Source organism: Protopterus annectens, chromosome 8.part0 (genome assembly GCF_019279795.1).
Source record: "Protopterus annectens isolate FY-2018-M chromosome 8.part0, PAN1.0, whole genome shotgun sequence".
NCBI lineage: Eukaryota > Metazoa > Chordata > Ceratodontiformes > Protopteridae > Protopterus > Protopterus annectens.
The window spans coordinates 8,259,248-8,276,726 of record NC_056741.1 but is presented as its reverse complement, the minus strand read 5'-3'; the positions used below and the strand labels follow the sequence as shown (position 1 = coordinate 8,276,726).

General features: G+C 39.1%; 1 protein-coding gene across 1 annotated transcript in view; it reads left to right on the top strand.

Moving 5' to 3' along the window:
- Positions 1-17,479, top strand: part of LOC122807959 (tumor necrosis factor receptor superfamily member 14-like) — a 580,779-nt gene that overhangs the window by 531,651 nt on the left and 31,649 nt on the right. The window contains exon 8 of the mRNA XM_044078991.1: positions 4,419-4,647. Within this exon, the coding sequence (XP_043934926.1) occupies positions 4,419-4,647 (229 nt within the window). The remainder of the gene's footprint in view (positions 1-4,418; positions 4,648-17,479) is intronic.

The following is a 17,479-nucleotide window of genomic DNA, read 5'->3' as shown; positions in this document are numbered from 1 at the left end:
CCACTGTAAGGACCCTTCTGTCTCTGTGTTGTTTGCCATTGCACTGTTTTGTAAATGTAATTTCACATTCATTTTCACCAATCCCTTTTTTGGAAATGAGTTGCACTAATGCAAGGTCATAGTTCAGGCAGAGGTGGTCCTCAAGGGGGATGTTGAATATTTGAGCTCAAATGTTTTACATTTTGGTGGAGGTATGGGCCTTTATTGAAAATGTTTTAAAAAGTACAAATGATTGTTTATAAAATTATAAAGTTTCTTTATCTCTGTGGAATTTTTTTCATGAAATTTTCAAAATACATACATAATGAACATGTAGACAGCCAGAGAAAAGTTTTAATGAATATCCATGCAATTTTCACCACGGTGCATTCACCATAAACTAATTTATACTTTTCTTATATCCACTTAAAAGCAAATGCAATTAACTTGTGACAAATAATGCAATAGGTCAACATATGGCACTGAAAGCAATGCAAAAAAGTGAGCAAAATATATTATGAAGAGCACAATGCTAAGGTATTTAAAATATATTAGAAAGCGGCATATTATATATTTATATGGTGTAAACAACAACAGCTACGATATCTTACATGTTGTGAAAGATAACAAAGTTAAGGAAACAGATGTTATCATAAAATACGATGTGTTAAGAAAAGTTCAAAGCAAACAGCACAGCAAATAAAATGCCGCAGTTCATGGCAGATTAAAATATATTGAATAACAGAAGTGTCAGTTCAGTTTTAAAAGCTTAAAATAAGTAAAATAGAGAAATACAGGGGGGAGAATATAATTTCAATGATAAAATGCTTAAAATCAGAGGCAATGGCTGGAAAGCAATGCCTGTCTCTTGTTTGGCATATGGTTGAAGTCGTATTGATTGGACCTGGGATTACTATGCAGGCAGAGTTCTCTGGTGAGAAAAGCTATTAACTATAATAACTAAAAACTGGAATCAGTTGTAGTCCCTTTGAAAATGCATTAATTCACAGCAGATTAGTGTGCATCTCTAAGGAAATGTTAGAGGGTAACACAAAGATACAAATGTAAGTGTTATCTGAAATATGACTATAGTATATTAAATAAGAATAGAAACTATATATCTGTAAAAGACAGACAAAACAACAAAACAGTCTGAAAAATAATACTTTCTAATTAAAAAATAGATGTATGCACTAGTTAGTGCAGAGGACTAAACTTGTTAATTAGCTACTAACTGCACCCAGAGTACAGGGTTTGAATCTTTCTACATTCATTTGCCTGCTGTGGGACCCTTGGCAAGTCACTTAGTCAGACAGTGCTTTGGGATGATTAGAAATTTGGGTTAAGCTCCTTAATTGTCTCTTGAAGAGTATGCCTAGCTATTACCAGAACATGCTAGAGAGACAGAGATATCTCACAGAGATTGCTGATCCTCTGGAATAAACTCCCAAGTCACATGAAGCAGAGCTCCTCAATGAAACTATTCAAGTGCAACCTAGACAATTGGATGGGAGACCGTAAATTTACCCTTGGGGTGGCACTTATGTCCCTCATGGACAAGGACCATCAGTGCTGATCATAGACTTGTTATGTGAATAACGAACATCTAACCAAAGTCAGTTAGGAAACACAGGTATAACATGGCTAGGTTTGTAAAGGCTCTAGGGTCATTAGCCTAGTAACCTCCTATGAACCTATGAACTTATAAAGCTACTGTACCCTGATACATATATACACACACACACACACACACACACACACACACACACACACACACACACACACACACACACACACACACACACACACACACACACACACACACACACACACACACACAAGCACACACACACACAAGCACACACACACACACACACACACACACACACACACGCACGCGCACACACGCACACACATACACACACACACACACACACACACACACACACACGCACACACACACACACACACACACACACACACACACACACACACACACACACACACACACACACACACACACACACACTATTTAAATGTAATGACTATCCATATCATTTTCATTTTTACAAAATGCATATGTAGTGAACATGTGCATAACACTACATGTGCATAACACTTTCACTCTACATAGATACTGTGTCCCTAAACATACGCAGAGGATCTGAAATAAATATTCATCTCACCTATGCAGAGCGTGAGCACAAGGACTCAATGAATTAACAAGTTGTGACTCATTGTGTTCTTAACTCATTAAAATTAACTTTGAGGAAATTCTGCCTTGAGTGTGGCAACCCTTCACACTACCTAATATATATATATATATATATATATATATATATATATATATATATATATATATATATATATATATACACACTAATTTCAAGTGTCACAACCCAGTGAAAAGGGGAGAAAAAACTTTTTGGTTCATTGCCTCAATGAGATAAAGTTATGATGAGTTTTAGCTCAGTAACTCATTTGATTTCTGAACATACATCTGTATAATTCCTTATATCTCATCCATTCAGCTATTGTATCCACCCATACAGGGGGCTTCACTAAATATCCATGTTATCTTTACATAGTATGCTGATAGTGAATGCATATGCCCATACACACACATACAGGGGGGGCTTTACTAAATATCCATGTTATCCTTACATAGTACGCTGATAGTGAATGCATATACCCATACACACACATACGGGGGGGGGGGCTTTACTAAATATCCATGTTATCTTTACATAGTATGCTGATAGTGAATGCATATACCCATACACACACATACAGGGGGGCTTTACTAAATATCCATGTTATTCTTACATAGTATGCTGATAGTGAATGCATATACCCATACACAGACATACAGAGGGGCTTTACTAAACATCCATGTTATCCTTACATAGTACACTGATAGTGAATGCATATACCCATACACAGACATACAGGGAGGCTTTACTAAATATCCATGTTATCCTTACATAGTGCGCTGTTAGTGAATGCATATACCCATGCACTGACATCCAGGGAGGGGCTTTACTAAATATCCATATTATCCTTACATAGTACACTGATAGTGAATGCATATACCCATACACAGACATACAGGGGACTTTACTAAATATCCATGTTATCCTTACATAATACACTGATAGTGAATGCATATACCCATACACAGACATACGGGGGGGGGGGCTTTACTAAATATCCATGTTATCCTTACATAGTGTGCTGATAGTGTATGCATATACCCATACACAGACATACGGGGGGGGGGGGCTTTACTAAATATCCATGTTTTCCTTACATAGTATGCTGATAGTGAATGCATATACCCATACACACACATATGGGGGGGTTTTACTAAATATCCATGTTATCCTTACATATTATGCTGATAGTGAATGCATATACCCATACACACACATACGGGGGAGGGGGCTTTACTAAATATCCATGTTATCCTTACATAGTACGCTGATAGTGAATGCATATACCCATACACACACATATGGGGGGGGCTTTACTAAATATCCATGTTATCCTTACATATTATGCTGATAGTGAATGCATATACCCATACACAGACATACGGGGAGGGAGGCTTTACTAAATATCCATGTTATCCTTACATAGTACGCTGATAGTGAATGCATATACCCATACACACACATATGGGGGGGCTTTACTAAATATCCATGTTATCCTTACATATTATGCTGATAGTGAATGCATATACCCATACACAGACATACGGGGAGGGAGGCTTTACTAAATATCCATGTTATCCTTACATAGTACGCTGATAGTGAATGCATATACCCATACACACACATACAGGGGGGCTTTACTAAATATCCATGTTGTCCTCACATAGTGAGCTGATAGTGAATGCATATACCCATACACAGACATAGAGGGGGCTTTACTAAATATCCATGTTATCCTTACATATTACGCTGATAGTGAATGCATATACCCATACACAGACATACAGGGGACTTTACTAAATATCCATGTTATCCTTACATAGTATGCTGATAGTGAATGCATATACCCATACACATACATACAGGGGACTTTACTAAATATCCATGTTATCCTTACATAGTACGCTGATAGTGAATGCATATACCCATACACAGACATACGGGGGCGGGCTTTACTAAATATCCATGTTATTCTTACATAGTATGCTGATAGTGAATGCATTTACCCATACACAGACATACAGGGGGGGCTTCACTAAATAGGCAGTGCAGACGGCAGTGTCTGATCACTCTTCCCATAGTGAAGGAGTTGGTTTAGTCCCACTACAGAAGTACCTTTGGAATTAGGCACAGAAGTTTATTTCATAAGGGAAATGGAGACCATAAAAATTTGTTTGGATTTTCATATCACTTAAAACAATGTCTGTATCCATTATGTATTTACAGAATGAAGATATGCACATGGTGACTGTTGAAGAGCTGGGAATGCCACTCTGCTCTGAGGTTCCAGGACCACTGGTCAGTTCTGGGGAGAAATATGATGAACGTCCCGCTGTGCACCTCCAGCACAGCAGACCTGAAAATCAAGACAAGGGGATGCATTCTGTGGAACCAGCCAATCAGAATCAACAGTATCAACAGCAAGCATCCAATCACGAGGACAGACCAATAATAGGTCAGTAAAGATTAAGTGCTGGTCTCATAACAAACAGGTTTCCTAAACAGTGTATGTGTGTGTGTGTGTGTGTGTGTGTGTGTGTGTGTGTGTGTGTGTGTGTGTGTGTGTGTGTTGTGTGTGTGCGTGCGCGTGTGTGTGCATGACCATGTTTGTGTGTATGTGTGTATTTGTGCATGTATACATGCCTATGCAAGTGTGTGTGTGCGTGTGTGTGTGTGTGTGTGTGTGTGTGTGTGTGTGTGTGTGTGTGTGTGTGTGTGTGTGTGCACTTGCATATATGCATGGATGCATGCCTGCACATTGTCTGTATGTATGTTTCTTTCTGTGTGTGTGTTTGCATGCATGTATACATGTATGCTTGCACCTGTGTATGTATGTGTGCATCTATGTGTGTATGTCTGTGTATGTTTGTATGTGTGTATGTGTATATGTATGTATGCACGCATATGTTTGTGTGTGTATATTTGTGTGCATGTATGCCTGCGCAGGTTTTTCTGTGTGTGTGTGTGTGTGTGTGTGTGTGTGTGTGTGTGTGTGTGTGTACACATATGCATGTGAGCATGTACATGAGTAAATTCTGCCTGTGTCTGTGTGAAAGGGGGTATCTAAGTCTGACTGAGTGTATATTTATGATGAGGGTGAGATCGGTTGATGGTGAGATGATGTGGGATTTGTGGCAAAAGCCACAAAGGAGACGCAGACTCATAACTCCTTTATCCAGTGTTTATGAGCAAGTATAATATCAAAGTAGTGTTATAGCCTTCAGTTTTAGAATTCTATCTATGGACTAAAGCATCTAAATGCTAGATGCTACTAACATGAAAAAACCTCACAAAACATATGCCACAGCTTAACTTAAAAACATAAACAACACAAAAGATATAAAGCAGTCATAAAATCCAATCTATAACTTTGTTCACAAATATTTCATAGTAAGTGCTTTTTTCCCTTCTGGACTTTCTCGGGCAGTAAAAAACAATAAAAACTCAGTTTAAATAGCTTTATAAAAGTTTTGTGACCAATCACATGGCTTACATGCTTTAATGTTGCAAATTTATCCTATTTAAAATGACTTTAAAATCGTTGGGATCTATTAAACCAGGATAATGATATGCATTAGTTCTTAACCACCGCACATTTATTTATTTTTATTTATTTATTACATTTGTTAACCGGAAAGTGTCCCACTGGGCTGGGAGTCCATTTTCACTAGGAGGCCCGGGGAGAAAATCTGCAGACATACAGTACAGCATACAACATGTGCAAATTATTACAAGCAGTAAATTCAACTACAAAGTTTATCCGAAGTTAAAAATAAATAGAAAGAATTGTTGTCAAAAAATATAGTTTCACAACATAACTTCTAAATTTCTCTAGCATGTCAAGGGCCATATGCTGGCCCTCTCCTGTCCAGTTGGTGAATTTAGAATTTTGAGGCAATGTTACAATTGCCTCATGTACACTGACAACCCTCTCCTCCTCCCACATAACACAAATACTTATGAGATGCAGCTACTTAGCCAAACTGGAGGCTGAGCTCTCTCAACTCAGGACTGGCAAGACCAGACAGGAGGAGAAGGCAACTACACACACCACAAAACCAGTCTCACATAAAGCTATCACAACAATGAATCAAACACATAAACACACAAAGTCATACTCGGAGGATCTGAGCAAAAATTTACCTAAACAGCAGAGGCCTCCAAAGCAGACATCCAAGCAACTGCCACCTCATGACACACCACAGGCAACACATAAAACCACAAAATCAGTGTGCAAAGCAGTCACAGCCCTTAAGGCCAAATACAACACCAAACATACTTGTCATAGGTGACTCCATAGTCAGACACACTGACGTCCCACTCACCAGGCTGAACAAGGAGAGGGTCACAGTAAGCTGCCTATTGGGTGCTAGAATCCGTCACATAACACAAGCACTGGTCACTCCACAGCAAGTACAAATATGACACAGTCATTGTCCATGCTGGTGTGAACGACCTGAGACGCATCTCCCTGGACTACATGAAAAGAGACATAGAGGAGCTCTCTGATTATGTAACCCAGGCAGGTATGACCCTGACCCTGAGCAGTATCCTTCCTTCACCAAGAATGATGCCACAACATAGAGACAAGATGATCAGCTTTAATAATTGGCTTAATTTCTGGTGTCATTCAAAGGGGATCCAGTGTCTGTCTGCCTGGGATGACATGCTTGACAAGCCACGCTGTTCAAGGGACGGCTTGCACCTGTCACCCTGGGATTCCGGATATTGGCTAAGGCTCTTGCCACCCCATAGTGCCTTTTTTAGGCAAGGCTCAAATTCTAAACCTACCACCCTAGAAAACAAAAATGGTAATGCTGCTCAATGCTAGAAGTCTAAATCTCAAAATGCACACACTCGAGGCCTTTCTCAGTATGGAGAACATCGATGTCTGTGCTGTGACTGAAACCTGGTTCAAGGCTCCTGAGAGCACCCGGCACTATCAGGTTTTACCTCATATCATGCTGCCCGCCCCAACACCACACAAAAAGGAGGGTGTATCCATATTCATCAAGGATACCCACACCTCCAGGTTGGTGGCAATGCATCACATCAGAAACCATCCAGGTGCAATTAACCATAGGCAAAACTGCTCTACAATTTGTAGCATGCTACAGGCCACCCTCTCAAACTCAGGAACCCCACACAGCCTTCCTGAAGACACTGGAGAGTATAAATGTATCTCCAAACACCATTATATTGGGTGACTTCAACTGCAACACTATAGACTGGGAACATTACTCAAGCCCCAACTTTCTAGCCCAAAGGTTCCTGGAGTTCATAAATTCATATGCCATGGAACAACTAGTCACCGCACCCACAAGAGGAGAAAATATACTAGATCTCATCATCACAAACATGGGGACAAAATGCTCCACACCGAAGTATATCCCTCATTGGTGAGATCAGATCACAAACTTATCTCACTGGAAATCCACATCCCGCCCCACCCCAAACAAAAAGACCACAGTGAAGAACTTCTCTAAAGCAAACTTCACACTACTCAAGACTGGTGTGGTATCCTTCAAGGCCCCGAGCCAGTGGAAATCACAACCCAAGCTGCGGACGCCCTTACAAATGCCTTCTACGAACACCTCCAGGACTGCATGGATCAGGCAATCCCTAATAAAACCAAGACTCTTTCCACCAAGGGCAAACGTCCAGTCTGGTGGACCCCAGCCATAAACAAACTTTACAATAAGAGAAGAAAGCTGTTACATGATAGAGCAAAATCCATAAAAGAGAAGACACCCTTGATCATTATTAGTAAAAAAAATACGAGCACTCATAAAATCATCCAAGGCCAACTTTGAGAGAAAAATTGCAATAGATTCAAAAGACAATCATAAGGCCTTCTTGAGCTATGTTAGAAACCTGGGTGGAAACTCCCAGATATGCGCAGAATTATTCCAAAATGATACAAAAATCACTGAACCCACAGACATTGCCAACATACTGGCAGACAGGTTCAGTGCAAACTTCACCCCCCTCTCCCCCCCTAAAGGAGAGATAACTATCCCAGCGGAGTGTAGCCTCCCAGACATCTCAAATGCGCAGGTGAAAGCTGCTCTCTAAAGCTAAAACACAGCATCAATGGGACCGATGGTGTCCCCGGCTGTGTGCTACGAACTCAACGAGGAACTAAACCCGCATATAAGGCAGCTGTTTAATCTTAGCCTTACCACAGGATACGTGCTCAAGGAGTGGCACGGCAACTGTGGTCCCACTCCACAAAGGCGGTACCTCTACGGACCCTGGTAATTACCGCCCCATAAGCTTAACAAGCCTGGTCTGCAAAGCTATGGAGAGGATCATAATGGAACTCATAAACAAAGACATAGGGACTTGGAGACATTGGACCCGACCCAGTTTGGCTTTGTCAAGGGCAGATCATGCCTTTGAACTTGGTCAACTTCTTCAAACAGTCACCAAGTCCATTGATGAGGGAAAGGCAGTCCATACAGCCTACCTTGACCTTGCAAAAGCTGACACAATACCCCACTGGTATTATAGAGAAACTTACCAGCTTAAATGTAAACCCATATGTCACAAGATGGGTTGCAAACTGGCTAAAGGACAGAACCCACAGGGTTAGAGTTGCTGGCGCCATGTCAGACTCCAAGCCGGGTCACAAGTGGTGTCCCACATGGCTCAGTCCTGGCCCCTGTTGTTCGCATCTACTTCTCAGAAGTACAGGCAACATAGGAGGACTATGAGCTGACAAAGTTTGCAGATGACTGCAAACTGGCCATAGTGGAAAGTACATCGGACACAGATATCCTTCAGAGGGGCCTCACAGAAACTGATAACTGGTGCCAGAGCCATGGCCTGAATTTAAATGCCAAAAAAATGTATAGTCATACCCTTCGGGAAAAACAAGGTAACCCCAAGCTACCATATAGATGGCAATCCATTAAGCACAGAAGAGGTTATCAGGGACCTGGGGACCCAGGTTGACAGTGGCCTTTCTTTTGACACTCACATTGATAAAGTGGTTAGAAAGACCTTCTACATTGCCCACCTGATCATGAAGGGATTCACATCCAGATCAAGTGAGGTCATTGTTCCCCTGTACTCTTCACTTATCAGACCAATGATCGAGTACAATGCCCCATTCGGGATGTATCTCACCCGACACCTGCAGCAATTGGAGAGACGCCAAAAGTTCCTCACCAAAAGGATAAAGGGACTCCAAAATCTGTCATATGCTGCCAGACTGAAGAAACTCCAGCTCTATTCAGTCGCATACCGCCTGCTCAGAGGTGACCTGTGCCTGACATACAAGGCCATGTCCAACCCGGAATTAATAGACATGCTCCACCTCAAAAAATCCAAATCTACCAGATCCACTAGAGCAAGCGACTTAAACCTTAGCACTGATATAAATAGGACATGCTGGAGGAATAGATTTGTCACCCAGAGACTCCCTATGCTGTGGAATAAAATTCCGGTCCATGTGAGGCAGAGCACCTCGTTGGCTCTGTTCAAGAGAAATCTTGACCGGTGGATGGGAGATCGTAGGTTTACCCCGGGAATCATCTCTGTGTCACTGCTGGACAGAGGCACAACAAACTAATGGGCACAGTATTTTTTAACATAAGGGGTGGCGTAAGCCACAAAACTTTGGGCTAGGCTTATAAATGCCTTAGGGCAGATAGCCTAGCATAAACCTATGAACCTATGAACCTATGAACATTAAGTGGTGGTCTCATAACAAACAGGTTTCCTAAACAGTGTGTGTGTGTGTGTGTGTGTGTGTGTGTGTGTGTGTGTGTGTGTGTGTGTGTGTGTGTGTGTGTGTGTGTGTGTGTGTGTGTGTGCATGACCATGTTTGTGTGTATGTGTGTATTTGTGCATGTATACATGCCTGTGCAAGTGTGTGTGTGTGTGTGTGTGTGTGTGTGTGTGTGTGTGTGTGTACACTTGCATATATGCATGGATGCATGCCTGCACATTGTCTGTATGTATGTTTTTTCTGTGTGTGTGTTTGCATGCATGTATACATGTATGCTTGCGCCTGTGTATGTATGTGTGCATCTATGTGTGTATGTCTGTGTATGTTTGTATGTGTGTATGTGTATATGTATGTATGCAAGCATATGTTTGTGTGTGTATATTTGTGTGCATGTATGCCTGCGCAGGTTTTTCTGTGTGTGTGTGTGTGTGTGTGTGTGTGTGTGTGTGTGTGTGTGTGTGTGTGTGTGTGTGTGTGTGTATACATATGCATGTGAGCATGTACATGAGTAAATTCTGCCTGTGTCTGTGTGAAAGGGGGTATCTAAGTCTGACTGAGTGTATATTTATGATGAGGGTGAGATCGGTTGATGGTGAGATGATGTGGGATTTGTGGCAGAAGCCACAAAGGAGACGCAGACTCATAACTCCTTTATCCAGTGTTTTTGAGCAAGTATAATATCAAAGTAGTGTTATAGCCTTCAGTTTTAGAATTCTATCTATGGACTAAAGCATCTAAATGCTAGATGCTACTAACATGAAAAAACCTCACCAAACATATGCCACAGCTTAACTTAAAAACATAAACAACGCAAAAGATATAAAGCAGTCATAAAATCCAATGTATAACTTTGTTCACAAATATTTCATAGTAAGTGCTTTTTTCCCTTCTGGAATTTCTCGGGCAGTAAAAAACAATAAAAACTCAGTTTAAATAGCTTTATAAAAGTTTTGTGACCAATCACATGACTTACGTGCTTTAATGTTGCAAATTTCTCCTATTTAAAATGACTTTAAAATCGTTGGGATCTATTAAACCAGGATAATGATATGCATTAGTTCTTAACCACCACACATTTATTTATTTTTATTTATTTATTACATTTGTTAACCGGGAAGTGTCCCACTGGGCTGGGAGTCCATTTTCACTGGGAGGCCCAGGGAGAAAATCTCCAGACATACAGTACAGCATACAACATGTGCAAATTATTACAAACAGTAAATTCAACTACAAAGTTTATCCGAAGTTAAAAATAAATAGAAAGAATTTTTGTCAAAAATATAGTTTCACAACATAATTAGGCATGTAGCATATATAGGGAAATAGCTAGTTTGCCATGGTTAGGAGATTACAGTAGTGGGACTGATAAGAAGTACGTTGGATGAAAATAAGAGAAAGGAATAGAAAGGACAGTAAGAGAGAAGCAGCAGCAGGAGAAACCCCTTTAACGTAGAAGGAGGGGGGAAAGATGTGAATCGTGGAATTATCCAGGAGTATGGCAGGAGCAGAGACAGTGGTTTGTTAGATATTAGACAATATATAGATAGACACATATCCTCACCATTCAAGTAACTCTTCTAATGGGTCTTTATCATAAAAAATAATTAACTTTTACTAACACTATAAACTTAAAACTACCACTGACACATTTCAGCATATGTTTATATAAGGCATTCCCCCTCAACTTTTATTTTAAAGACATATAAATGTTCATAAACAGAAAGGAAAATTGGCTGGTCTTAAACTGACCCACAAGGGCACCTAGCATAGTACTTTCCTGTGAACCTATGAATGCATATGTTATTTTGGAAAATGTTCTGGAAGTTCTACCTATATAAAATGCAGCACAATTCTCAGAAGTAAATTTACAAAAAATAAAATAATGCACAGCTCTTATAAATATGTTGGCTGTACCTGTTAAAGTATATAAACAATAACTGCAATTCATACACAGAAATATCTCTCCCCATCTTTCACTACACTTTGTGATTTACTTTCAAACTGTCTTTTAAAGTATATCCTCTTTTAGGTTCATAGGTTCATAGATGTGTACTAGGCTAATGGCCGTGGAGCCATTACAAGCCTAGCCCATAGAATTACCCTGGCATTGTGCCACCCGACCTTAGTTCCCAGCCCTCTGTTGAGTAGATCCACTGGAGTGATCCCCGGCTGAATTTTCTATTTCCTATCCACTCATCAAGTCTTCTCTTGAAGAGGGCCAGTGAGGTGCACTGCTTGACATGTCTGGGAAGTCTATTCCATAGCATGGGCAGTCTCTGGGTTATGAACCTGTCCCTCCAGCATGTTCTGTTGATTGTGGTAATGAGGTTTAGGTCTCTGGAGCGTGTGGTGTGGAGGGATTGGGATTTCTTTAGATGTAGCATTTCTAACACAGCTGTGTCAGACATGGCTTTGTAAGTCAAGCAGAGATTGCCTCTAAGTAGGCGATATGAGACAGAGAATAGTTGGAGTTGTTTTAGTCTGTCCACATAGGACAAGTGTTTAAGGCCTAGGATCCTCTTTGTGAGGTACTTTTGTGGCCTCTCCAGTTGTTGCAAGTGTCTAGTGAGGTACATGCCAAATGGGGCATTGTATTCGATGACTGGCCTAATGAGGGAAGAATAGAGGGAGACTATGACCTCATTCTTCCTGGATGCAAAACCCTTAGTAATGAGATGTGCCACATAGAAGGACTTTCTGACCACAGTGGCAATGTGGTGGCCAAAAGAGAGGTTGCTGTCAACCTGTGTTCCCAGATCTCTTATAATGCCTTCTGTGTTCAGTGGACTACCATCAATGTGGTAATTCAAGGGAACCAGGTTTTTCCCAAGGAGGATGACAACACATTTTTTGGCATTGAGCTTAAGGCCATGGTTCACCAGTCATTGGTGTCATTGAGACCTTTCTGTAGGATGTCAACATCACTTTGGGAGTTAATAATAGCTCCCAACTTGCAATCGTCTGTGAACGTTGTCAGCCAGAGTCCCTTCATGTTGGCCTGGACTTCAGAGAAGTAGATACCAAACAGGACAGGACCCAGGACTGAACCTGTGGGACTCCACTCATGACTGGTCAACAGTCTGACTTGGAGTCGGCTACTTTCACACTGTGGGTTCTATCTATGAGCTAGTTTGCAACCCACCTAGTGATATAGGGGTCGATGCCTAGCTTAGTGTGTTTTTCTGTGATTCCTGATTGGGAAATGGTATCAAAGGCCTTGGCCAGATCAAGGTAGGCTGTATGAACCACCTTGCCTTCATTCACAGCTCTGGTGACTGACTCAAAAAAGTTGACCAAGTTGAGTAGGCATGATCTACCCTTCACAAAACTTTTGGGCCCTTACCAACCACTTTTGCCATGGCTGGAAACTCTTCTAATATCTTTAAATTTTCAGACATTTTTTTATGCAGCTTGCATCAAATGAGTTGATACACTTCAAGGCCCTGTCTTTATTGACATTAAATTCTGTTTTCCTAGAACTCCCTTCCTCCTGTACCCTTTCGTAATGTATGCAGGAATTATATTTCCCCACTCGCATTCACCTGCTAGTAGGGTAATGTTGTGACTGATCAAGAGTCAAGTATATTACCCCATAACTCATTTTTCCTTCAGTATATTACTTTCCATAATAAAATCTTTGTCATATTCACTAAGTCTGCTTACTCTAACAATCTGACCTCTAATAATGTGAGACAGGGCTGCATGTATTGCCTTACGGGTTCCTATTACGTGATCGAACTTCAGCAAGTTCGAACCCTATATGGTCAAAACCATATAGTCAAACTTGCAAAAGTTCGATCATGTAAAAAGAAAACATGCAACAGTAAAGTAACTGCTGAAATCAGGGGGGCAAGCCCCCTGCACCCACCACACCCCCCACTCTTTAAATATACCAACCCCAAGACCGCACTATAACGCAGAAAGTGAATATTTCCCTTTACTGCACTGTAGTGTGATCTCAGATTTGCAGTTAGTTTACTGTTGCATGTTTTATTTTTATTTTTTTTCTGTGTTCAAAGTTTTGAAACTTTGAACAGACAAGTTTGATATTGTTGTGTTCGAAGTTTCAAAACTTTGATCATGTAATAGGAACCCTTGCCTTACAGCAGGGCATGGGTTTGCTATTAAGGAATTCCCTCATAGAAGGACATGACCACAAAGCATGATCAAACATTTGTAGAGCTGCCTGTGACTAGCCTTCCCATGCGTCTGCAGAACTCTAGCCAAAAACAGTAAAAAAAAAAAAAAAAAAAAAAAAAAAAAAATGAACTGCCCTGGTGCCTGTCTGAATGATGAACTCTCTTGACTGTTTTTAACTCATTGATGGGGAATGAATTGTGCATTTAGCTGGGAGAGGAAGGGATAATTTGCAGGCAGTGGGGTCAAAGACAGCAAAACAAACAGACAGTAGGCAGATATTTAGGTAAATAAAAGCATAACCTTCCTTCGAATAAGCACAAAAGTTACCCCAGAATAATCACCCATAAAAGGTCTAACCTGCAATCAACACAAAGAAAAGAAAAGAAATGAAAATTACAAAAAAACTTTTTTGTAGGGGGGGTAGCCCTCCTGTACCCTCCACAATTCTTGCTACTTATATATACTAAAGCCAAGATCACTGTACAGGCAGGTAATGGGCTAATTTCCCAATTGTAGCTGCTCTGCAGTCTTGACCAGAAAAAAGCCAGTACTGTTTCAATCAACTGCACCAGCTTTTTTAATATTTACTAAACTTTGATTCTCTGAAAATTCTTCACTTTTGGTTTTATATTGTCAGCTTTCAGTGAAATGAGATTCATAAATATAAAGTTAAGTAGGTGGGGGGGCTATGCTACCCACACTTCCCCAATGTGGGGGGCTGTGTCCCCCACACCCACCCTAACTATATATACTAACTCCAGGATTGCACTACAGTGGGGAAAAGGGCATATACATTTTATTTGCCCAACAGTACTTATATTCAGTGAAATGTGATTCAGTGAAATGAGTTTTCAGTGAATCAAAGTAGACCCATATATAGACCATTATGGGATACCATGGCACATAAGTGTAGTAGCTGCTATACATAGAACAACAGGACATGAAACCATGCAATTCATGCTCTGTGGAACATTACCAAAACACCAAAAATACCTATAACTGGGCTTTGTAATTTAAGAATTTCAATAAGGATGCTTGCAAGAAGCTGCTTAATAAATGCAATTGGCATCCATTAATATTTATATCACTAGCTAGCTGTTGCTCTTATATATTTCAGTTATATCTTTCTACATATTTTAATGATATCTTTCTACAAATTCTTAATTCTATAGCTTACGTGTGCATAACAAATATATACCTAACCATAAGACTACACAAATCCTGTTGTTAAGAGACAATGTCATACCTCTCAACTCTTCTGATTGCGGCTGAATGTCCAGATTTTTACCTGATATTTTGCTCTTTTCCTCATAAAATTTGTGTTTTTCTGGCAAATCATTGAGGAAGGAAGTCATTTAATAATGACAGATGTTTGAATTTCAGACTTCATTTTCTTTGGAAAATGCATGATACAAAACCTTTTATTCTATCGACTTTCTAAGTTTTGAAGAGCAATATTTAAAATCAATCTCTATTTTTGAGCCTTTGTCCCTTCTTATTTTTGGCTATGTCAAGTTTTCTTGACCTAAGAGGTTGAGAGGTATGCAAAGCATGGAAAATACTGCAAACAAATCATTTATAATGAAGAGACAGGAATGATTTAAAGAAATCTGGGAGACTTCATATTTTTGTGAGGACTGTTATTAAATTGCTTGTGAAATAAAGGAAATATAAGCAACAAGAAAAAATGGTTATGTAAAATGTATAAAACTGAAACACTATTAAACATATTATAACATAAAAATTTAAAATAAAAAATTAGAAATGTTTTGGTTTTTAAATCTGTCTCTTGATTATAGCTTCTGTTTTCTTTTCCTTCAAAGTTTCCCATGATTTAACAAAATAATTCTGTTCCACAACCCTTTCACTTTATTCTTTCCTTTTAACATTTTATTTGTATTTATGTTATTTAATATTTGGTAACCAGGTAAGTGTACTTGGTCCAGAAATCCTTTTCAGCCATGATTTGGGTTCAGAAGCAACAAACAGTGCAAGCATACTTAAGTCTTACTCTTAAAATATGATAGATTGTTACAATTAAACGGCTGAAAAACTTTAAAGTTCATATACAGTTATAATACATTTTTATAAAGTAAAATGTTATAGAGTTCTTATAAATTTATAATAATAATTGTAGATTTACAGTAGGTTTTATCACTTTATATAGGTTGCAATACAGTCTGGCTCCATAAAATTGCTTCTTAAAAGATTAAGACTGAACATCCTTGGGGGGAAAAAAAAACTCAAGTGGCAGTGAGTAAAAAAAATAGAGATTACATAGACAGGCCAAGACACTTAGAAGGGAACACAAGAATAAAAAGAGTTAAGTTGCAAAGAAAACAATTAACAAAACGTAATCATTTTTAGAATTTTAAGCCTTTAAAAGAGTTTATCCATTATCCATAAAGCATTTACAAGCAATTTTTACGTTTTCCATCTTTCAATTTATAAATTCTTGTTTTAGCTACATATTCGGCTATTTCTTTCACCTCCATTTTTTCTTCTTGTTCTCATTTTTAGTTTCTCCCACACTTTTTTATACCTTGTAATAATACATTTTGAACATTTCCCCATCTGCTTCAAATTTCAAAACACATGTAAAGTTACCAAGTATGAAATGCAATGTATTAATCCTAACACTCCTTTCTTCTTATCATAATAGGATATGAGCATTTGTATAGCATTTAACCTAGAATCCTATATAACACTGAATACCATTTCTAGTACACCCTTTCAGTTTCACCATATCCCCAAATACCTTTTTTCTTATATCCAGTTTCTGACCCATTTCTTTTAATTCTTCTTTGTTTTCACTATCATTTCCCTTGTCTGTATTTAGTTTATTTTGTCTGTTGAATCGTTTGAGTAAGACATACAAAGCTAACCCTTCCTTTATTTACCATTATACATTTCTTGACTGTCCTTGACAATTTCATACCACTGCAGTAATCACAACAGTAAATATACTGCCACTTATTTGGTACTGTCATTTAACCCCTTTATTCTGCCTGAGCATCACAACATATCCATTCATTCACCATAGCTTTATTCATTGGCTTTTCATAAAACACTAACTGTAAAATTCCACAACTTAAAATGTCCCATGCTCTCTTGTGACCTATAGTATCAAATAGTTTTGCAATGTCACACACAAACAACTGATTATCACTTTCCTTGCTTGTTATGCTATAGCTTATTTTAATAAAATTAACATATCTGTTACTTCCTTTCCATTTATACCATACATAGATTTTTGCAGTCATTTATTTGTCAACTTACTAAACTTATTTTGTGAAATTATCACAAAAATGTATACACTGCATTACGTAATGAAATTTGCCTCCAGTTTTTAATATTTGTCATTTTACCTAAAGCTGTACTCTGCACAGAGTGATAAAGCCCAAACTACTCC